This window comes from Phodopus roborovskii, unplaced genomic scaffold, assembly GCF_943737965.1.
Source record: "Phodopus roborovskii unplaced genomic scaffold, PHOROB, whole genome shotgun sequence".
In the NCBI taxonomy this organism is placed as follows: domain Eukaryota; kingdom Metazoa; phylum Chordata; class Mammalia; order Rodentia; family Cricetidae; genus Phodopus; species Phodopus roborovskii.
The window spans coordinates 2,045,778-2,069,604 of NW_026126566.1; the positions used below are offsets into that span (position 1 = coordinate 2,045,778).

Here is a 23,827-nt window from a genome sequence, read left to right on the forward strand (position 1 = left end):
GAAATACAATAGTCTACAGAAAAGAAAACCACCTTACAATACCATAAAAGTGACTGGTAGATACAGAAGATCAAGAACAGGGGATGCTGTATAAATCTGAAAGGACCTTATCATAGGGCCATGCCACACAATGGAGGGGTTTGCAATGATTTGGAAGGCTGCTAGATTCCCATGACTGATATTGATCTGGAAGAGGCAGACACACTACAGGGAAACAACAGTAGAGAATTTGAGGTTTCAAAGGAAACTCAAATATATGATATATGAACAATTGCAACCCAATTTGGCAAACAACTCTTCTGGCCACACCATTAGTCAGCACTCCTGAGATCTCACAGTCCTCACAGAATATATATTTGACCTGAGCTTGGGTTTTGAGCCTCTCTTACTTTAAGTCAAGAGTGTCTGAGATTTTCATTATCCTTCTAAATTTTCTGAAAACTGTTAATGGTATGATCATTAATGTTCATAACCACACAACTTCTTATAATTTTAAGTTTGTGTTCTCAGGCTCCTGATTTCCATTCCATAATGTAGGGTCCATGAGGTTCACATGCTTACAGATAGCACTAAAGCAACAACAACAACAAAAACAAACAAACAAACAACAACAAAAAGAAAAACAGAATGTAGGTTTTTTTTCAACAGAAGAAACTGAAATCTGTTTACCTGGAAGGTTGGAGTGGGTGTCGTTTATTAACCTGGTGACCTTTTGGTATTCTGTGAAGCCAGCCCTCACTCAAATCCCCTGACCCTTTGTGTGTGTGTGTGTGTGTGTGTGTGTGTGTGCGTGCGTGCGTGCGTGCGTGCGTGCGTGCGTGCGTGCGTGTGTGTGTGTGTGTGTGTGTGTGTGTTTGGTTTTCGAGACAGGGTTTCTTTGTATTGCTTTGGAGCCTATACTAGAACTAGCTTTGTAGACCAGGCTGGCCTCAAACTCACAAAGATCTACCTGCCTCTGCCTCCCAAGTGCTGGGGTTAAAGGCATGCACCACCAAAGTTCAGCTCCCCCTGACTCTTACCTATTGTTTTTCAGTCAATAGAACTCATTCTTGTGAAAGAGGTCACAGGTGCTTTGCACGGATGTTTTGATGTAGCCATGACTTAAGCTTTGCTGTGGTAATTGTCATGGGGAAATTTTCCCCCAAAAGTTTTATTATATTTAAATATGTAAAAAAATAAACTGCTTGAGGTCACATTCCAGAAGTTTGAACAGAACCAGCTGAACGGAGTTTTCTTTTTAGTTTATACAGATCATTTTCCTGCCAGACGTGTCAGCAGGGACCACATACCATACATTGGTACTGCTTTCTCCACAACCTTCTTCCTACTATTGTTTCTAGGGAAGGAGAATTGAGTGATGACTATTGTCACCTTCTTTGATTTATTTTTCTATTACTATCTCCACCATTTTAAATATGTCTAAGATACTTTTCCTTAGTCTTATCTTTCTAAAATCATAAATAACTACATTTATTACCATTCATAGCATCCTGAATATATTATTTTCCTGCTCACTTTAGTATACTTAAGTTATTTAATACAATACATTTTGTTTGTTTTAATACCTATTGTGTTTTTAGAATTCCAAAATATTTTTGTCAGGCAAATTATTTTGTGTAATTTCTGGTCTGGGAGGCCAGAAAAGCACATCCTGTTGCTGTGTTAAATACAAAAGATGCATCATATCTTATTTTAACACTGTGCTGATCAGGTTAAGATTATTTAAAATAATCTTAAAGATTATTTGACCAGATAAGCAATGGCTAGATTATTTTAAAAGTCAGTGAATTAGAATTTTTCAAGTTGTGTAAAGAAAGAGCCCACAGACCTGTACCACAAGTTGAAGCTGTTCAAGGCTACTATTACTATTTCAGCTGGGAAACCTAATGAACACAGGAATGCAAAGATTCCCATACTGTGTCATTTGGGGGTTGAACAGGAGGGCAAGGTGACACGTTGAGGCAGGAAGTCAATGGTGTACTGACTTCTTTCACTATTTGAAGATGTCCTGACCCACTTTCTATGCAACCAAGGTTACTCTAGAGTAACACTTGGAAATACGGGCCAGTGAGTGCTACCCCCTCACCCCCTCTGGTGTTCTATTTTCCAGAGGGAAACCACAGGCCAGTGAGAGAGGACAGGTAGGTCAGAATCTCAGCTCTTGATGCTCTAGAACAATTAGTCTTATGACAATTTTAATTTTAACAGTTTAATTATTGAGATGCGGTTCATAAAACATGAAAGCCATTATGTTAAACTGTATAAATCTCTTTTTAGTATGTTCACACAGTTGCACAGCAATCAACACCAATTCCAATGATCTCCATACCTCATACCCAATCCTATCTAGTTCCTCTCTGCTATGTTCCTGGCAACTACTGATCACTTACAATCCCTAAAGATTTTCTAATGTTCATATAAATGGAGTGAGACAACATGGCCTTTTTTGTATCTAGCTTCTTTCATTAACCATAATGTTTTAAAGGTTCATTAGTACAAGTTCCTTCAAAGCCCCCCAGACAATTTGAGCATGTGAATAAAATTGTGACCAGTGCAAGAAAATCAGCTGTCTTCTAGATCAAATGGAAGCATTGGGGGGAAACAAGGCTTTAGATTTACTTTGGATTTTAAAACAGTCCTTGATATCTAAGGAGAATTAGTGTTCTCTCTCTCTCTTTCTCTCTGTCTCCACCCCCCCACACACACACACAAACACACACACACACACACACACACACACACACACACACACGAGCAGTCTTAATTTCTACCAGTATCCTCACATTCCCACTAGAGAACACTGAGAACAGTAAGAAATAGGTCAGATGCCTAATAATCCAGCCATGCCTAGCTCAGTGTCACAGCGATCACAGTTAGTCCTTTTGCCCAGTGTACTCCTGGATGCTGACATTTGGACGTATTTTTATTACCTGAGAACGGGGAGCGTACATTTGCAGCACCCAGACTTTGACTGTTTTGGGTTTGTTGTTGTTGTTGTTGTTTTTTGTTTTTTGTTTTTTTACAATGGACAAAGTTTAGAGATAAATTAAATATGTGCTTGAAATTTGATTTCATCTCTGCTCCACAGCATTTGCTTGAGACACGTTGCATCTAATCACAGATTGATATTGGGGCTAATGACATGATAATTAACAGCAGAAAGGCATTGTGGTCAAATTGTCTGTTTTAATTATTCCAAGGCACTGCACTATCAGCAACCAGTAGGCAGAAGTCTCCCAGAGGAGGATTGTCTTGTACTTGCTGTTATCCGGATTATTACTCTCCTGGAACCTAGCACAGGAAATAACCTCCAAAGATCATTGTACTTATTGCCTCACAACTTGTAAGATTGGCTTTTCGGGTCAGAGGTGAAAGATTTGCAATGAAGCGAATAAGTCACAAATTGCCATAGAATCCTAGATTCTCTGAAGTTGGTAAGAGAGATGAGGCAAGCATGGTGGTCTCTATTCTGTTGCAAATGTGGAAAGAGAGCTTCAGCTTGCAAAGTAAAGAGCTATATGAGGACATGTTTACTGATGGTTCAGGTAAAAAACTGTTGATGTCTGTGCTAGCCTATTCCTAGGGCTATCCAGGAAAAAAACTTTTTTTAAATGAAACAGATCTGGTCTTGTGCTCTCACCACATGAAAAGCTGAATAGTTTAAAATGACATATATGTTCAATGCTCTATATCATTTAAGACGTACAAATGTATATTTATCCCCCAAACTCTAGTGGTAAGTCAACCTGGCCCCTTTTTAAAATAAGTCTGCCAAATAAAGCTATATTTTTGCATAATACATCCATAATGCATTTTTCAAACTTTAAAGTTTTGGTATCATTAAAGTGGAACAAAAATGTAAGACACCCAGGAAGCTATGAGAGTTCAGACTTACAGATTTTTAAATGTCAAAGTTTTATATTGCCTTGCCAACCCTTATTTCAACAACAATTTCAAATGTGAGGGAAGCTGAGACTTATTGTAAATGCACCATTTAAAAACAAGTATAAGCGTTGACTTTTTTCCACAAAGAATGTCATCAGTGTACTAATTTGAATAATTAAAAATTATAGACAAAATATGAAATGATTAGGGAAAATGTAGCTGACAGGAAAGAGCTGAACTATAGGTATTACAGTAAATTTTTCCTAGAATTTAGCGGATTAGGCATGGTGATCATTATTATTTTGAGAGGGCATGAAGGTCACTGATTAGCAATAGTAGGTAAAATAAAGAGAACATTGCCAGGAAATTTCTACTGTAACCAGGAACAAGAACAAATATTACTTCACAAGCTAAGCCAAAAAAATAAGCCTTTAAAAAAGGGCTTCTTATATACCATTTTAAGATTAGTAATGTGGCAATTGACAAGTCCCAGATGTCAGACACTGAGCTGCAGAATTTAGACTATACTGTTGGACTCGGGATTTGCTCTTATCTGATTATAACTGCCCTTTGGTTCATCATAGAATAATAAATTATAAAATTTATTTTGTAATTTACAACCCCCTCCACTGTTAAAATATTTAAAGAGATCTTGGGCTTTAAAGAGTTTTAAAAAAGTGTGTGTGTGTGTGTGTGTGTGTGTGTGTGTGAAATTAACATGAGATCTTGAATACAGCTAATGAAGAGGATATGACTTAATGTGATGTTTTTGTGTGTCAAGGTTGACAAGGAATACAATGTCATAGTTTTCATCAAATTGATACAGGCCTGGACATACATGGGGAAAGGAAATCATACCTGAGAAATCACTTCCATCAGATTGCCCTGTGGTCATTTCTGTGGCACACTTTATTTTCTGATTGAAGTGAGAGGTCCCAACCTACTGGGGGCAGTGTCTTCTCTAGGCAGGTTAACCTGGGATAGGGAAAAGATCTGATCTAGCTGGTGGTCAGCTAGAAGCTTCTTCCCTCCTGACTGGCATTCAGGATACCTGAAGGTACTCTGCACACTACTGAGGAGAAAGGTAATTATCAATGTCACCCAGCTACCACCCTGTGACCTCCAATGTTGACCTGCTTTCAGGATACACTATTAAAATAGTGGTACAACATGTTACTGGGGTAACTTTATGATTGGATTTAAGACCTACTCCATGATATAGAGCCATATTTGACACTGATAAAGTAGCCAAGAGCCTGAGGCTAGATAGGCATGGATCTAAGAGAAAATTGACTACTATTAGTCTGCTAAAAGAACACATCAATAAAATGACTCCTAATGACATACTGCTAAACCCACAGATCAGTGCCTTGCTCATCCCACATCAAAGCAGCTTCTATCTCAGTAGATAAGAATTAACAAAAAGAGAAACAATCAGACAATGTACAGAGTGAGAGATTTTTAGAGTACTCAGTCCAAAATGTGATATCTTCATCAAAGCCCTCAACTCAAGACTCAGATATTGTAAGAAGCAGAGGTGATAGATTAATACAAGGAAACAGTTTCTTCTAGACACACATAAATTCACAGAGACTATGGCGGAATGCACAAGGCCTGCACAGATTCAAGCCAGAATGCATCCTAGCACTGAGAGGAGGAAGTGGACAAGGCATCCCACCACTAACCAAGAAACGATTTGCAATTGACCCACTGGCAAAGGAAAATCAATGTTCTTAATGGAGTGTTTATCAATCACACTTCACGGCAGGCCACAGTCAGAAAGAAGTTGGTCAACAAAAAAGAACTCAATGATATTTTTAGGGACATTTTTGTTGTTGCTGTTGTTATAAGTTTTCCTATTCTTTTTGTTTGTTTGTTTTGTTTTGTTTTTCTTAGAGGGATGGGATGGGATGGGAGGGTGGTCGGGGGGCATGGGAGGGAGGGAGCAAGAGAAGGAGAGGGAACTGGGGCTTCTTGTTTCATTTTATTTTGACTTTTTTGTCTAACTGGTCTCTTATCTATTTGTTTTGATTTTCATTGGGGGTGTGTTTCCTTGCTTTTTTGTTTTTGTTTTAGTTTCTAGAAAGAGAGGAGGAGAGAGGACAGAGAGAACATAAAATTGGATGGCTATACAGATGTGAGAACATGGGAGGACTTAGAGGGAGGCAGACATGATCAAAATTGTTTTTAAAAATTAATAAAAAATAAATGCAGAATTCCTCTCTGATCTAATAATCCCACTTCCAATCATATCCTTCATAACCTCAAAATGAAAATTTCTACTTCTAATTATAACCTCAAATTGAAAACAGAATCTCAGAGAGATATAGCTACAAATATGCTCATATTAATATTATTCCATGGGTCTAAAACAGGAAGTGTCAGACAAAATAAAAAGAAAGGAAAGAAGGAAGGAAGATAAAAAAAAGAAAGGAAGAAGGGAAGGAAGGAAAGAAGGAAAGAAAGTTGGTGATCTAGCCATGAAGAGCAAACCAGTAAGCAACATTCATCCATGGTCTCTGCTTCATTTCCTGTTTCCAGATTCCTGCTTTGAGTGCACACCCTGGCTTTCATTTATGGTTGATTGTAATCTGAGTAATGAACTTTTTTCCCTCTCCATTGTTTTCAATCAGTATATTTTCTTGAAGAAACAGAAACCAAACTACGACAAGCAATTTCAAAATGACTAAAAGTTTGCATTGTCTTTTCTTTTCTCAAAGCTTAGTAAATGTATGGCTAGAAACATAAAAGTTGTTGCCAGAAGTCTGGGTTTGGAAATAACTGTTGGTAAGGTTAGTCAGCTTATTGTTGGACAGAATTACTCAGATTCATTGACGAGATGGAACATGTCTGATAAGATTACAGTCATGCTGAGAACACTATCATGGCCATAAGAGCCACTCTACTGTGCTGGCTTTGAGACTTCCCAATGCTTACAGATAATCATTGCAACCACAGGCTTCTCTGATCTATAATTATAGTTCAGATCATGACAGGGTAGATATGGTGCCTGAGTCCAATGGGAACAGTGACCTAACTCACTGATCTATTGTGAGAACCTGAGGTCATTAGGAGATCTAATACTGAATTAATTTTTTAAAACATATTTCACCTAAAAAAAACAAGTGATCAGTACTCAGACTTGAATTTTATGACCTTTCCAGAACCACACAGTACAAGTAGTATTATCTGCTGCATTCTATACAGTTACCACCAGAATTACTAATATGGATCACTTGGCATTTTGATATTGCTTGAAAGAGAACCCTACAAAGGTCTCCTATCAGAGGGGAGAAATGAGGTATATTTATATAGCACTGCCCTCATAACTCATGGAATTATTTCAATCCCATTGGCTCCTTGTAGTTTAATGAGAAGTAACTTTAATACAGATCATTGTGTTACTTTTTTAGTTAAAATCATCTCAACTGTATCTTGCCTATGTTTTTCTCCACAACCCAGCATCATTCCTATGATTTGATAATACAGGAATGAGAACACAAGTAGCTATAATAACAGACTTTTCTCTTTCTGACATACAAAACCTATCTGAAATAAAATTCAATTCTTCTACCAGGAAAGCATTTTGGGACTTCTGAGAATAGAAGCTTGATATCTGCAAAGCTGGGTATCTGCAAAGAGAAGCAATAGCACTTTGCATTCCGTCCTAAGTGGAACTTTCCTGAATCACAAAGGAAAATTAAAAATACAAAAATAATCAAGCCATAAATGGGAAGGGAATCATTTTAAATGGTTTTAAAACTATTTTCCTTCTGGAAGGTACTACGTTTATAGCTCCATTAAAACATTACTGATATAAATATGTTTCAATTTTCCATTAGATATTTTATCTTCCATTTGAAACTTGAATTTATTTAGGATAAGAGAGCAATAGTCAGAATAATGAGCTAGTAGATTCTAGGTAACTGCCAGAGCTACTCACAGAAGTAATATGCTCAGAAAATGAAAGCATATTTATCTTTAAAATCTCTCAGAAACAGGCAGTTTTTGCTTCAAAGTTGAAAGCAAGGACAGGGTTCTGGCTCAGCAGCCCAACAATCAGGCTTTAGATTTCTTGGTGATACCAAATTTACTCATTAGCCTGGCAAGTGGGTACCTTATTTAGTTTCAAATTGTCACTGTAATGTGATCCCCCTATCCCTGAGATTCGCCTTTATATGAGATATTTGTTATCATTTCTATATACATTCAGAATTCAGAGGAGTCTGGTACACAAGTAAATGAACACATTCTCCACAAGAGCCTTCCACAGAGGCTCCTCATCAAGCCCTATTGATCAGAAGAAATTTCTTACATGCCTTTAAGACATTTAATTGCTCTGGGGCAATATATGTTCCAACTTTTTTTGGTCCATTTGTTTCCAGGTTCTCACTGGTGTTAAAATCAGCATGCTATTTATTGGTAGCTGGTCCAACAAATATCTCAAGCTCCTTGAATGAGATCACTTCAGCACTCAGCAGTCTAATTGCAGAATTGATTTCTAATAGACAAATTTGGATTGCAAATTTTTGACTTCAAGTGCAATGAGGATTCCTAGCAATAAGAATAGTGTTAACAGAATATCAGTTTCTGGAAGGTTGTCCTCACCACAAAACTCCCCCCACACACACACACACAAAATCTTGGCTATAATATTTTTCTACGATCAACTGAACAACAACATAATTAAGAAATATCACAAAATATCTTAACAAGACAGCAGACACAAACATAAAAGAAGACATAATCTTTCTCTTAAAAAATTAATTTTTATAAAGAAAACCAGTAGATTTATTTAAATTTTTTAAAATGTTATCTAAAAAGTGTGTGGGATGTTAATATTTTTGCAGGCTTCTAGTTGAACTGATATTACACCCTGGTCTCCTGCCCAGCAGATCAAACTGAAACAACATCGCTTCTGCTTGGGGCCATAAAACTACACAGAATTCTGAAATAGACCAGTTTACCTGAGATGCCATAAACTAGTCCCTGCAAGAAAAGTAACTCTAAAATTACTAATTAACTTTCCACCCCTTGCTTCTACATGACTCAGTTTTGTTTTGTTTTTGTTTTTGTTTTTTCTTCCTTTAAAGCCAGGCTCTTCTGCTCAATTTATTGGAACAATCATTCCCCATAGAATGGGACATTCCTCACTTCTAAATCACAAATAAAAATTTTAAAATTAAATTTTTAAATGAAACCTGCCATAATTCTATCTCAAATTCAAGAACTGTGATAATTTCCTTGCAAGTTTTTAGCTGCATTCTTCCTATACAACTTAAAGTACATGTCACTCCAAACAAATTAATGTCATTATTTATGGATTAAATATATGCCAACCCAAAGTCTATTACTTTGATAAAATACCTTAGGTTCTATATTTAACTTTAAAGGGCTTATGTAACTTTTAGCATTTGAAGTCTGAGAATATGGAACTGGCATCCACTAGCTATGTCACAGGAAAGAAGACTGCACCATGGTGGAAGGTGTGTGAGCAGGAAAGATGAAAGGAGAGGACCACAAGCCAGAGGCCAGGAAGGTCCATTTGTGACCTGGTCATATCAAGGTTCTCTCAGAATTAAACTCCTGATAAAGCGGCATGGACATCCTCTGAGTTCATGACTTTCCAAGGCTACACCATTTAAAGGTCCCTGCCTCAGTCCAGTGTTAGCTCTCTATTGGCCAAACTTTTACCTCCTGAAACTCTGGGAACTCAAACCATATTAGAACACAGAACCAGCCATGATACCAGTGTAAAATGCAGAAATAGTCTAGAAAATATCACCATCTTATTTAGGCTTAAGAATCCAATTTTCATTTTCTTTCCTCTGAATCATTCTTGACTTCTTGAAGCCTCCCAGCTATGCACAAAACTCCAAACACACCCTGACTATCATGCTAGATTGCTCTAAGAATAAATAATGAATTTTAACAGAATACTGTTGCTATACTACTGAGGACATGAGAAGAGCCCCTGATTTATCCTTCTTTGATTAAAATTTTGTTTAAGAGAAAGAAAATTTATTATTCTTAAAACATGATTGAGAACTACTTTTACAATATATTGGTAGCATTTTATCTTAACTTTCCAGTATATGCTCTTTCTACTAAGAAGTCAAAAGTTTATTGAAGACCAGAGACATTTTAAAACATATGTGTGTGTGTCCAGAGAACATATCATTTCCCACTACAAAATATTTTATTGCAGATGTAATAGATAAACTAGTGTTGAGAATGACAACATGACAGAACATAAAGTGTGTAAATAACACTCACTTCAAGTAACACATTTAGGATGAGGAAAAAATAATAGAAACAGTAGATATTTTATGTAATGCTATAGAACCCATTTCCATCAGGCATGAGAAGTAAACAAGTCATGTTACCCACATGTGTTACTGAATTTCTCACTCATAATTATCTTGCTTCTCCATAAAATAATTGCTGAGGTTACATGTGTTATGGGATAAACCAATAGTTCTTGATAAGTCAAACACTTACATAGATATCAAATAGAATATGATTCATTTTGATAGTGTGATCACATTCCCAACTCATCAATATGTAGATCACGCTTACCATGTTAGAACTAAAAGAAAATTATCTAAGTGCTTAAAAATCTTTCTGCAAAATGCTATAAAGAAAATAACAAAAAAGAATGGAATGGTGGAAAAAAGTTATAATAAATATTACTTTTTGAGATTTACTCTTCTCTATATTTGGTCCATTGTTCTCACAACATTCTGTATTGTTTCCTAACTAAATATTTTCATGATAATATCACTGTTGTTGAGAAAAAAACCACAAATCTTGGGACTTGCCATTTACAAACTATTCATTTTGGGGGAGACTGCTTTCAGAGGAAGTAAATAGGTGCATTACCACAGGACCCCAGGGTTAGCTTATGAACAAAAAGCAAAACCTCTCATCCCTGTCAGTTAGTAGTCACTAGGTCTTGCTTAAGCCATATCTGAGTTATAATGTGCTGTGTTTATAAACTGAAAAGACTAAAATATGTAGTCTCTAAGGCATCTTTAACATTCTAGGACTCACAGTTATAGCCATTTACATGAACATTAACTCAGAAATATTTCTATTTTGCCTAAAGTGTTTGCGTAAGAAACTTTCTCTATGATAATTCTATACACAGTTCCCCAACACTACTGAACATAGTTTGGCATTACTCTCCACAGTAGAATGCTGAAATGATTGCCTCATGTTAGTTTATACCTGGAGTGTGAGACATAAATTACGGGTGAATTATGAAAGAAATTCCGATTATCAGACATTTCTGTTGAAAGTATGATTTAAAGAGTTTACATAGGGGCTGGATATGTTGCTTAGTTGATGAAGTGCTTGCTTAGTATATACAAGACCTTGAGCTCAATACTCAACATACACAGAATTTTAGCTATCATTTTACCTCAAGATTTTATGTAAACTACAAATCAAGGTTTTTTTTTTAATTTGGCAGGTTTAATGTTGAAAATTGCAAAATATTAGCTAAGATGCACATGAAAAATACATAAATATTTATGTTCTGCATATTACACACTAAATAACATATTTAAATCAGGATTTCATAATGAAATTAAGTATAAGAGAAAGGTAAAGAGATGATAGGATTAAAATATGCAATGAAATATCTCTTTCCTCAGTTTTGAATCCAGTCCTTCTTAGTGTGCAGAACTAAAAGCATAAGTTCTTCAAGGCCAAGAACTTCAGGGTTTTTTTTGCTTATTTTTAATCTCAATATGCAAAATTCTAATGTCACAAATATATTATTAGAGCCCAAATAATCACATTAAGAAAGCATACTGCTCACAAAAATTTATAGCCATTTTTCAGACCTTCTGTAGTTAATTGTGTAGGTGATTTTACCCCTGGTTTTTTTTTAAAAAAAAAAAAAGTTTACTTTTTAAAACACATTAAACTGATTAACCTGTAATTTTTAAAATTACACAATTTTTATATCTTATAGAAAATCATGTAAATCTTGACTATATTTTTGAAAGTATTTTTTTGCTTTTAAAAAAAAATTATTCATTTATTTTACATCCCGACCACAGTTTCCCCTCTCCCTTCTCTCATTCCCTCCCCCAATCTTCCCTCTGCCCCACTCACTCCTAAATCCACTCCTCTGTTTCTGTTCAGAAAGGGGCAAGCCTCCCATAAATATCAACAAAACATGGTGTATCAAGCTGAGGTAAGACTAAGCTCCTTTCTTTGTATCAAGGCTGCACAAGGCAACCCAGCATGGAGAATAGATCCCTAAAAGCCAAAATATAAGGGATAACCCTTGTTCCCACTGCTAGGGGTCCCACAAGTAGACCAAGCTACACAACTGTCACAGATATGTAGAGGGCCTAGGTTGGTCCCATACAAACTCCCTAGCTGTCAGTCCAGACTTAGTGAGCTCTTATGAGCCCAGGTTAGTTGTTTCCGTGGGTTCCCTTGTGATGTCCTTGTGGTGTTATTTAGAGATTTCATTATTGCACCTGGCCAATTGTATAAATACAGCATTTAAAACACATTGCTATACTCTTAAACAATTTTATATTTATGCTTTTTTTCCTAGTATTGTTAGGTGTTAACTCAAGATGCAAGAGATGATAGACAAGGATTCTACCATTGATCCACATTCAAACCTCTAATTTGAGGGAAGAGAGGTTATATTTAGTGTTATATTTTTAAAATTACCTTCTCTTGTTCTAAACTTAAACTGTCAAATTATTTTACTTTAGATTCCCAGTGCTGAAATGTTGGGGGGGGGGTCCTAAAAATCATAATTAAGTGGAAAAGAATCAAGGAACCAGTACATCCCTCATAATGAAAAGTTACCACTGTCCTTGCTTGTTAGGGAGATTACTTAACTTTTCAAAAGTCTGCCTTCTTGCTCTTTGTGTTTCTTGTGTGAAATTATATGGATTGACTGAGGAAACTACTCAACAAGATGATCAGAGCTGTCACTATACAATAAGATCTGACTGAAGGATTAGGTATACCTGCCCTGACCTCAGGACACAGTGAGGAGCTGCCGTAATTATCTAAGGGATATCATGGTCATCTCAGAACTTTATGTCCGCTTTGGGGCACTTCTAGCTCAAATTCGATTTACCAATCTTAAGAGAATCCACAATGATTTGTGGAGTGAGATTAATCTCAGGGCAAAGGCCATGCCCTAAAGCTCCTCTGTGAGGATTAGCCACAAACACACAGTGTTAAAAGTTGGAGCCTAACTGGCAATTAAAACTTTAATAGAAGAATGATGCACCCATCAAGCCAGCAGAAATCCAGAAAATTAGAGTATTGAATCTGGACAGTACCTCAGTGATCCAGTCTAATTCTTTCATTTCACAGAGGAATAAATTAGGTTCATATTTACTAGAGACCTTCTGACTGCAGAGCTGGTAGGGGGCAAACGAGATAAATCTACATATCCGTTTGCTCTACAGCAATAGAGCCCCTGCAGTGGCCAAGGGTGTGGTCATTTCCAAGTCTTATCTCATTTACTGAATATAATAGAATATTAGTAGTCTCAGTTACTGGATATAAAACATATTAATATATATATAAAGATATCAAAGGTATTACAGAGCTATTTTTATTATTTCTTATAAGAATGAACATGATTCAATAAATTTTTAGTTAAACTTGGTAAGCATATTACTTTCCTTTGAAACCATGTATACATCTCCTGCTTTCAATTGAGACATTATAGGTATCTCAGAAAGCCTATGAGCAAGACTTGTATAAATGTACCATAGTCTTTCTCACAATTGACTACCTTTTTTGATATGTCATCCCCAGTGCTCCAAACCTCAGGATGTTTGAGAACAGATTCCCCTTTTAGTACCTCCCTCAATTTTTGTTTATTTGTTTATGAAGCCCTTAATAGACACTATGGTATTTTGTAAAAGAAATAAAATAAAAGAAATTGTGTAGTTGTCTCTGAGTCTGAAGTGGCCTTCAAATCAGTACACACCCTTGACAAAATGCTTATCCTCCTTGAGCCTCAAACACTATATTTACAAAATACAAACTACATTTTTTTTTTCCAAAATGGCAACTAGAGCAAGTATAAAACTATAGACAGGAATGTTTTAATTTGCTGCTAGGAGACTCCTAGTCATTGAAGTTATCCATTGGCTTGCTGCTTTTGGAAATATATATCCTATAAGGTAGAGAAGTTAAATATTCATTTCATAAGCATTTAGGGGAGAATTAAGCATTGAAATACTAATTCAAGCCCTGCAAGGACAGGTTAAAAAAAACCCTTAATTTAAGATGTGATGATGCTCCCACTTTCTTCCATAAAATATCTATGGGGTTCCCAGACTACTTGTGCAACATGAGATGATGGACAGGGCATGCTGAGCCCAAGCAAGACATCTTTGAAATTGCTGAAATGACAGAAAAAGAATAGTTTGTTTGATCTTCCCTTGCCTACCCTTTTATTTAAAAGCATTTTATTACACTTACTTATTCATTTCCCTAAGGTGGTTGCATTGCTATGCCATACACTTTAGGGTCAGACGATAACTTGCAGGAATCAGCTTCCAGTCTACCATGTGGTTTCTGCCGCAACTTTGCCTAATGAACTATCTCACTGACCCAACCCACTAACATTTGAAGACCTATACATATCAGATATCCTGAGTAACCACAGGAGAAAGAAATGTGGCAAGCAAGCCCAGTTTCTCTACCTCAGTTTAACCTCCACCCTCTTCGAACCTTGCAATTTTTGGCACAGCTGTCCATTTGTCGACAAATCTAAGCTTAAGAACTAAAGGTTTCTGCATCTGGTTCCATACAGAAACCTTAAATTCTTAAGCTTAAGCATGAGGGGGATGCCATTATTAGCCTTAATGCATGGGTAGGGGCTTATTCTTGCGCTACATAATGTGCCAGACTTTGTCGACTTCCCATGGAAGTCCTTAACTATTGGGAGGAGTGGATGGGGCAAGAAAGGGGGTTGGAGGAAGGGTGAAAAGGAGAACATTGGTGGGAATGAAAAATGAAATAAAAATTAAATTTAATAAAAATGGCTGCCCTCCCCCTACCCATTGCCCTACCCTGCCCACTGTTCCACGGCTCTGGTTGAGCACTGGGACAGATGGTGGAGCCAACAATCCTGCCACCTTCGAGGAACTTCCTGGAGCTGTTCTGAGCACACTAGACCTGCCTATCCACGCTGGACCACCCAGAATCCCCACCTCCCTGGTCTCTGAACCCCACCACCGGTCCTCCACTGGAGTTCTGGGCCCCTCCCAGAGATCCACCTATCCCCTCAGAGCCATCCTGAGTCCCTGCAGGCTGGATCCTTGACCCCCATCACTGGGCCTCTGCTAAAGAGGACTCAGCTAGAGAGTGCCAGGCCCTGGCTAAATCTGCCTATTGGTGTAGGAACATCCTGAGTCCCATCCTGTGGGATCTTTGACACCCATTGCTGGTCCTCTGCTGGAGCCTGATCTTTGATCCTCATCACCAGTCCTCTGCCTGAGCAGAGACCTCCTAGAGAGCTTGGACCACCCAGAGCTACAGACATCGAACCTCTGACCCACCTAAGCCTACTGGGGGAGTACCATAGAAAAAGAAAGAGACCCCCACCTGCACCTACTAGAAGAAGTGATGGGAAGATGGCAATACAAAAAAACACCGAAAAATACAAACACAAGCATAACACCACCAGAATCTAGGGACTCTACACCAACTAAACCTAAATATCCCAAAATAGATGAAGCAGAAGAGAACGACTTTAAAAATATCATCCTAAAAAATGTAGAGGCCCTCAAAGGGATTGTGAGAAAATCTCTTAAAGAAATCAAGAAAAAAACAAACAAAAATTGGAAGAAATGAACAAATTTCTTAAAGAAAGTACGGAAATCCAAGAAAAAAAAAAAAAAAAAAAAAACAGGTGAAGGAAACAGTTCAAGACTTGAAAACTGAAATAGAGACAATAAAGAAAACACAAACTGAAGGAATGCTGGAAATAAAAAAATTGGGCAAACGATTGTGACACAAGCATAACTAACACAATACAAGAGATGGAAGAGACAATCTCGGGCACAAAAGATTAACTAGAGGAAATAGATTCATCGACCAAAGAAAATTGTAAATACAACAAATCCTTAACAAAAAACATCCAGAAAATGTGGAACACTGTGAAAAGGTCAAACCTAAGAATAACAGGTATAGAGGAAGGTGAAGAAGCCCAGCTCAAAGGTGCATAAAACATATTCAACAAAATCATTGAAGAAAACTTTTCTCATCTGAAGAAAAACATGCATATGAAAGTACAAGAAGCATACTGAACACTAAATAGACTGGACCAAAACCAAAAAACCCCTCGACATATAATAATCAAAACACCTAGCATACAGAATAAAGAAAGAATATTAAGAGCAGGGAAGGAAAAAGGGCAGATAACATATAAAGGCGGACCTATCAAAATTACACCTGACTTCTCCATGGAAACTCTCAAGGCCAGAAGGTCCTTGATAGATGTTCTACAAGTACTAAGAGCCCACGGATGCCAGCTCAGGCTACTATACCCAGCAAAATTCTCAATCACTATAGACTGAGAAAAAAAAAGATATTTAATGACAAAACCAGATTTTCACAATACATATCTACAAATCCAGCCATAAAGAAAGTTCTGGAAGGAAAACTCCAACCCAAGGAAATCAACTATGCTCCCAAAGACATAGGCAATAGATAATCCCACTTCAGCAGAACCAAAGGGTAAAGCAGGACAAATATATTCACAATACCACTGCCAACAACAAATCTAAAACAAACAAGCATTAACAATCAATGGTCCTTACTCTCCCTCAACATTAATAGACTTAACTCGCCTATAAAAAGACACAGGCTAACAGAATGTATATGAAGACAGAATCCATTCTTCTGCTGCATACAAGAAACACATCTAAGCTTCAAAGATAGTCATTACCTCAGGGTAAAGGGCTGGGAAAAGAACTTCCAATCAAATGGACCCAAGAAGTAAGCATATCTATACAATGTAATACTGCTCTGCTGAAAAAAAAAATACAATGGAATCTTGAAATTTTCAGGCAAGTGGATGGAACTTGAAGAAACCATTCTGAATGAGGTAACCCAGTCACAAAAAGAGGAACATGGTATGTACTCACTCATATATGGATTTTAGACATGGAGCAAAAGATCACCAGCTTATAATTCACACTGCCAGAGGAACTAGGATACAAGGTGTATTTTAAAAGATTCATATAAAGTCCCTCACAGAAGGGGGAAGAGACAAGTTCTCCAGAGCACATAGGGGAGTGGGGGGGGCAGTGAGTGGAGAGGGAACTAGGAGAAAGAGAAAGGGAGGAGAGGAAAGCATGTGGGACTAGGAAAATTGATTCAGGGGAGGAATAGAAAAGAGGGGAGAGAGAGAGAGCACATAAAAGAGGGAGCCATTATAAAACTGAAGAGAAAACTGAACCTAAGGAAATGTTCAGAGAACTACAAGACTGCCGCCAACTAACAATTTGAGCAATAGTGGAAAGGCTACCATAAAAGCCCTTCCCTGATAATGAGATCAATGACTAATTTATTTACCATCATGGAGCCCTCATCTAGTACCTGTTGGAAACAGAAGCAAACACCCATAACTAAACACTGAGTCAAGCTAGAATCCAGATGCAGAGAGGGAGGACAAGGCCAAGCTGCAGAAACACACAGAGACAGCTGACCTGAACAAGGAGGGGCTAATGGCCCCCCAAACTGATAGCTGGGAATCCAGCATGGGACTGACTCAGACCCCCTGAACATGGGTCTCACCTAGAAGCCCTGAGCAGTCTAAGGGACCTCAGACAATGGAAATGGGATGCCTTCCTGGTACACAAAAGGACTTTGTAGGCACATCCCCCATGGAGGGATACTCCCTTAATCTAGAAACAGGAGAGAAGTCCTAGTCCCTACTCCAAGTGATTGACAGATTTAGATGACCCTTCCTGGATGGCATCACCCTACATCTGGAGTGGGGCGGGATGGGAGGGGAGGGTGGTTGGGGTGCATGTGAGGGTGGGAGAGAGGGAAAGGGGGAAAGAGGGAAGGAGAGGGAACTGGGATCGATATGTAAAATAAAAAAATAAAATAATATAAAAAAAGAAAAAAATTAATAAAAATGGCACAAAAAATAAAAAGAATTCAAGTTTTCCCTGAATATGCAGATATATCTTCATTCGTGAAGCTTTTGGGTACATAAGACCTGGGTTAATTAAATATGTTAGACCTTTCATGTTAGTCTGAGTTTTGTCATAGTGTCCTCCATAAGACTTGCAACAGATGGGAATGTTAAGTTCTATTTTCTTCTGAGCAGAACAGACTAGATGTGGCATTCAATGTTGTCACTTCCCTTGTTTCCATGCCATGATAGTTGAATGCCAAGGTGATAACATTAACAGCAGCTTTTCTATCTCCCTACTAGGTTTACTGTACAATTAATAAATTTCCACCAACATGGAAACTAATGTTATCAAACAGTGTGGCATCATTAAAATACGTCAGTAGTGTTCTTACGTGTCACCTATAGAGATATAATTTCTGTTAAATCAGCTGCATAGACTACCTCCTGTGTGAGCAGGGTTAATAAGTGTGGCATCATTAAAATATGTCAGTAGTGTTCTTATGTGTCACCTATAGGGATATAATTCTGTTAAATCAGCTGCATAGACCACCTCCTGTGTGAGCAGGGTTAATAATAGTATAAAAGCTAACATGTCACATATGCTTAGCTTTATGTACTCCTGACTATGTTTGGCTACAGGTAATACCTGGGTTGACAAGTGTGTAACGGTGTATATATTTAACACCCTGGTCTATTAAGTTATATACTCCCAGGTTTATCAATATTATCACAAAGCCTCAGATTTATGATTCATTACTCATCACTTTGTGTACAGATTGGTACTGTTCTTTATCTTCATCTGAACAAAACATACTCCATTAATATGTTGTAATGACCGGCTGCATAACAGCAGCATATAACAAAACATGAAGCAATAATGTTATGATTTTATAGTTCACAAGTCTGTGTAGCCACGGCAACAGATCTGGGTGAAGCTGGATCTGATTGACACTGCACATACATTTAGGTCTACTCCATGTTTCCTTCTTCTCTGTTGACCAGAGGCCATCTGAAACATGCTCTTCTCTTGGGGAGATAGCAGAGCACCCATAGAATCTCCACAGACAAACTGACCCTCCAATAAAACAGTATCATCTGTGATGGCATAACCAAGCCTATGAGCATTGGAGAAGGTAAACAACCTTTTCATTCAACAAATGAATTTCATTCAACAAATTCAACATTCCATAAAACACATTTTTCATAGAAATTTTCAGTGATGCCAAGTTGGTTTATCAAAGTAGCTATTTTGATGGTTGAAGATTATTATAATTAAAAATGTCTCATGTCTTTGACTGGAAGTTAGGCTACTCTATTTTTCTCGAATTAGGCTTCCAGATCTCCTGGAAATTAGTGCATTTTGTCCTACAAAAGAATGTCCTTTTGAATAATTGAGATAAATTTACATTTTAATGTTCCCCTAGTCTTTAGAACTATCCCTATCAGTTCATTGTTCAAAGTCCCTAGAATCAAATGAGTTTGTAAGCAAATAATTCATAATACAGAAATCGATTGCCAGTTCCAGTGAAATACTTACTATCAACACCCAAATTTCCACAGTCATTCATAAGTAGCTATACAAAAGAGATGAAAAATTAAACATGTTTTAATTTGGGGTTTTTTTGGTGCTGGGATCACATAGCCCTATATCTTCTACATTTAAGTTTTAAATCATTAAGTTCACAGACAATAATAGAAGCAAAACAACTGTGTCCATAATAGAGTTTAGACCCTAATGATGTCTGCTGCAATCCAGGGTTTTTATGATTTGATAATGTTCTCTTTAAATTTGGCTCAATATTAATATTTGGCCTCAATATTAAAATTAGAATTTGAAAGATTTGCTTTTTTGCTACTACAAAATGTCATTTTTTCTGCTAAAACTGCTTTGAAATGAAACATCTTCTCTCTGAGGTTGTCACAAGGTCTGCCTATTTTCCCTTTTGTTTAGGTGGAGGGGGAGGCATGGGTCACTTGCACTCTAGACAAGTATGCTATCACTGAGTCCTGCTTCACCCCATACCTCTTCCTTCTCAACAAGCACAGGTGAGCCTTGTTTCTATTTAACAGGCCACTGATGGCTACTGCCTGTTCCAGCATAAGCAGATATATTTCCATTCATTGAGATTGCTGGTATGCTTATACTCATAGGTACGTATTCTGCACATGGGTTTCTTTCTTCCTTTCATCCTTTCTTTCTTTTTTTTTTTCTGGCTAGAACTTTTATTTTAGAAATAAGCATTCTGTGTACTTTAAAATGATTAAACTAAACTGAATTATTGTAATAAATATTTCTCAAAATAGCAGTTGTGTATATATTCATACAGATGTCACTGAAGTCCCCCCCCCACACACACACACATACACATACAAGTGATCTGTATCAAAACCTTACAAATGTAATCTGTACACAGAGAGAAAGTTCTAAGGGGGTAACAAAGTATCTTCCTGTTTTATTTTCAGTCAAATATTTCCCAAAGTCAACTAAGTTTGCTTTGTTTGTTCATGCTTAACCTGAGAGAAACATAGGAAAAAGGTTCCTAATCTTAGTAGAAGCCACAAAGAGGTTTTTCTGACAGCTGTCAAAGCTGTGATGAGAAATCAAGCATACTTTCAATTAGACATTGAGAAAATGCCCAACCAACTTCTGCGACTACAAATACACTGCATATTTGAAAATACATCTCGTGCTTTGGAGTATATTATAGTGTTTTAAGGACATTTGTTTTAGAAGAAGACTTCATAGTAAAACACACATATACAATTCCACCAGGGGAATCTGCAGGGTTAACACTCTGAACTACCCTGACAATGAGTAACCAGGAGGCCACTGATAAACACAGGTAGAAACTACTGTGTCACAGACTATCATCAGTGTTTCCACATCTCAGTCATCTCCCGTTGGTTCACAACAATCAATGCTGTTCTGAGCATTCAAAATATGCACATGGATTTCTTACCTTATTTTTCAGGTTTTTTTTTCTTTTTGTGTGTTATTTCACACTAAACACTTCCTATGTCGTCTTCCCTCATTACTCTGCTTATTTTCAATTTTTATGGATTGAATCTGGCACTTAGTACACGGGTTTATTTTAACAATTATCTGATAAGTGTGAAGCTAAATAAAGCATCCACCATCCTATACAGCAAGAACTTTGACATGGATATCGGTATTTCTTCATATTTTTCTTATAATTACTATACAGTGTGTTTATTCTGTTAACTTTGTTCATTTTTTACTTTTTAAGATTTATATACATTAGTGTCCTGCAGTTATATAATTTACACTCCTCCTTCTCCTGCTTCCAAATAGAATTTCTACATTTGAGGAAGAATAACAAGCCTTTTTCTTAATTTTCTAATTTCATTGGCAATGCAGTGCTTGAAATCTGCAATTTTATACTTGGACTATCAAGAGGAGTTTTAAATATGATTCACCTTTTCAAATCAATTCTTTTTCATGTGTAATCTTCTATTGATATTACAAATTTGTTTTCCTGTTTGAACAGTCTCTGTACATGAAGTTAAACACAAAATTATCTGAGATTGGTTAGGTTTATTAAACATCTCATCTAAACAACAATTAATGAACAGAAAGCCATGAATCCGAGAAACAGTTGGGGATGGTTGCATGGAAGGTACTGAAGGGAGGAAAGGGAAGGTGAAATGATGTAATTGTATTATACTTTAAAAAAAACCAGCATTATTTTAAAAAATTATCTACCTGACCAGCAGTGTCCAAGATGTCCAAGTAAGCAGGCTCATTGTCAATCCTCACCTGGGTTTTGTAAGCATCTTCTGCAAAAGAGGAAAAAGGTTCATTTATGTTTTATTTTTTTAACAGAAAAGCTGTGGTTGCATTTGAAATTTTGTAAAAGGACACTCTAAGTTTCTGATACATTGTTTAAATAACATGGAGAAAACAAAGAACATAACAGTGTTGATAGTGAAACCTATAAACATGTTAGAATAAAACACAAAGAATGCTGGATGTGGTGACACACACCGCTCATCCCAGCACTGGGGAGACAGAGGCAGGAGGGTCTCTGAGTTTGAGGCCTGTCTGAGCTGTGTCTGGAATTGAGTCCAGAGGTCAGCCAGGGCTAGAAAGGCAGCTCAGTGTTTAAGGGCCTTTATTCTCCCAGAAGTCCCAAGTTCTTTTTCCAGCACCCTTATGGGGCTGATAACTATCTGAAACTCCATTTCCAGGGGATATAACGTGCTGCACACACATAGTGCACATACACACATACAAGCAAGATATTCTACACATTAAAATAAATATATCTAATGAAACAAACAAAAAGCAAAAGCATACATGGATAAACATCATGATACTGTATTTGACAATACATTCTTGCATATGTTACCTTAAGCACAGGCCATAAAATTATAGAAGCATTTACATTTCTGATATTCAGGACTGAAGAGATTGCTTTGATATTTCCTGAGAGTAGAAAGGCAGAACAGTACCCCATTTTCAGTATAGGAAATACTGAGTATGTATGTCTATCAATCATTGAATAAAGGTAACCAACTTGTTTACCTGGGTCTGAAGCCCTGGACAGGCCTCTGAATTTCTTTCTTTATTTGCATCCATGTATGTTCTTATGGTACTTAATTCACCATATGTATTGTAACGTGGCTAATGTCATCTGGCAGTTCCTGGACCCTGAGCTCATGGATTTCCTAAGTTCATATTTTGCCTTGTTCATTGTAAAGAAGGAGATGACAGATCCATTACCAAAAAGCATTATGAGGATAGCTTCAGAGGCGTCAATAACCATCATGTTGCTGCTTTTAAAGCACAACTGGACAAATGAATTATTTTAAGATATCTTTATTAATAAAGTAGTAGTGATCAATTATGGAAGATGCTTTTCCAATGTGCAGTGCTTGGAAGTCCCACCTATTATAGGACTGTTTGCTCAGAAAAACAGTACACACACATGCATGATATGCATAGGCATAGAAGTGTACAGACAAAACTCAAAGCAACTCAATATTTCACAATCATAGTAATTTGCAGCCACTGATGTCTCTTTATAAGGATAGTATCTGTGGGATCACTGCTTATTATTATTATTATTATTATTTGGAGGGTACATGGGGTTGTTTTTCAGTTTCCTGGCAGAGAAGTAGTTACTCCTAGTGAGGCTCACAAGTGAAACACAGATTGCATGCTTGTTTATTTAAACTTGAAGGTCAGGGAAGCAGGCTGCTGAAGTTGGGGTGCTGAGTAATCAAGGCTGGGGCTCTCTGTGTGACCATCTGACTCTGTGACAAGCCAGCACCTGGGACATTCGTTAAACAGGAGCCTCTTTCAAGATCAGAAACCTCTTCAAAAGGAATAGATGTGAACCAGCTGGAAACTAAAATCAGGCTAGAGAGCCAAGACTTTTTTTTTCTCTGTTTTTTTTTTTTTTTAGACATGACCATCCATGTATACATTCTAGTACTGGAAATCTGGGTCACCTTCCTGGCCTGAATAGAAGCTAATCCCTTTCATTTCCTCTCCGTAAACAAGCTTTCTTGCAGTTCCCATTCATCCACTACTTTTCATCCACTCCCTTTGAGGCTACCCATGCAGAAAAGGACTGTCAGAAACACTGGGTTGAATGCATATAAACACTTTCCTGCATTTCAACCATCTGCCTATAGTGCCTGCCCTGAAGTGAGCTCATTTATCTTCCCAAGTAAAAGGCTAAATGTACACAAAGCTTCTTCAGGAAGAAATGATCACAGCTGCATGCTACATTCTTTAAACAAGAAAGCACAATAGGACTG

At 37.2% G+C, this 23,827-nt stretch overlaps 1 protein-coding gene across 2 annotated transcripts in view; it reads right to left on the minus strand.

The window, feature by feature from the left end:
- The window catches only part of Rit2 (Ras like without CAAX 2), a 301,478-nt gene that overhangs the window by 179,549 nt on the left and 98,102 nt on the right, over positions 1-23,827 (minus strand). The window contains exon 3 of one of the 2 annotated variants that reach the window (XM_051202366.1): positions 21,765-21,835. In XM_051202366.1, the coding sequence (XP_051058323.1) occupies positions 21,765-21,835 (71 nt within the window). Of the gene's footprint in view, positions 1-21,764; positions 21,839-23,827 lie in introns of both variants that reach the window. The other variant, XM_051202365.1, reaches the window with a different exon arrangement.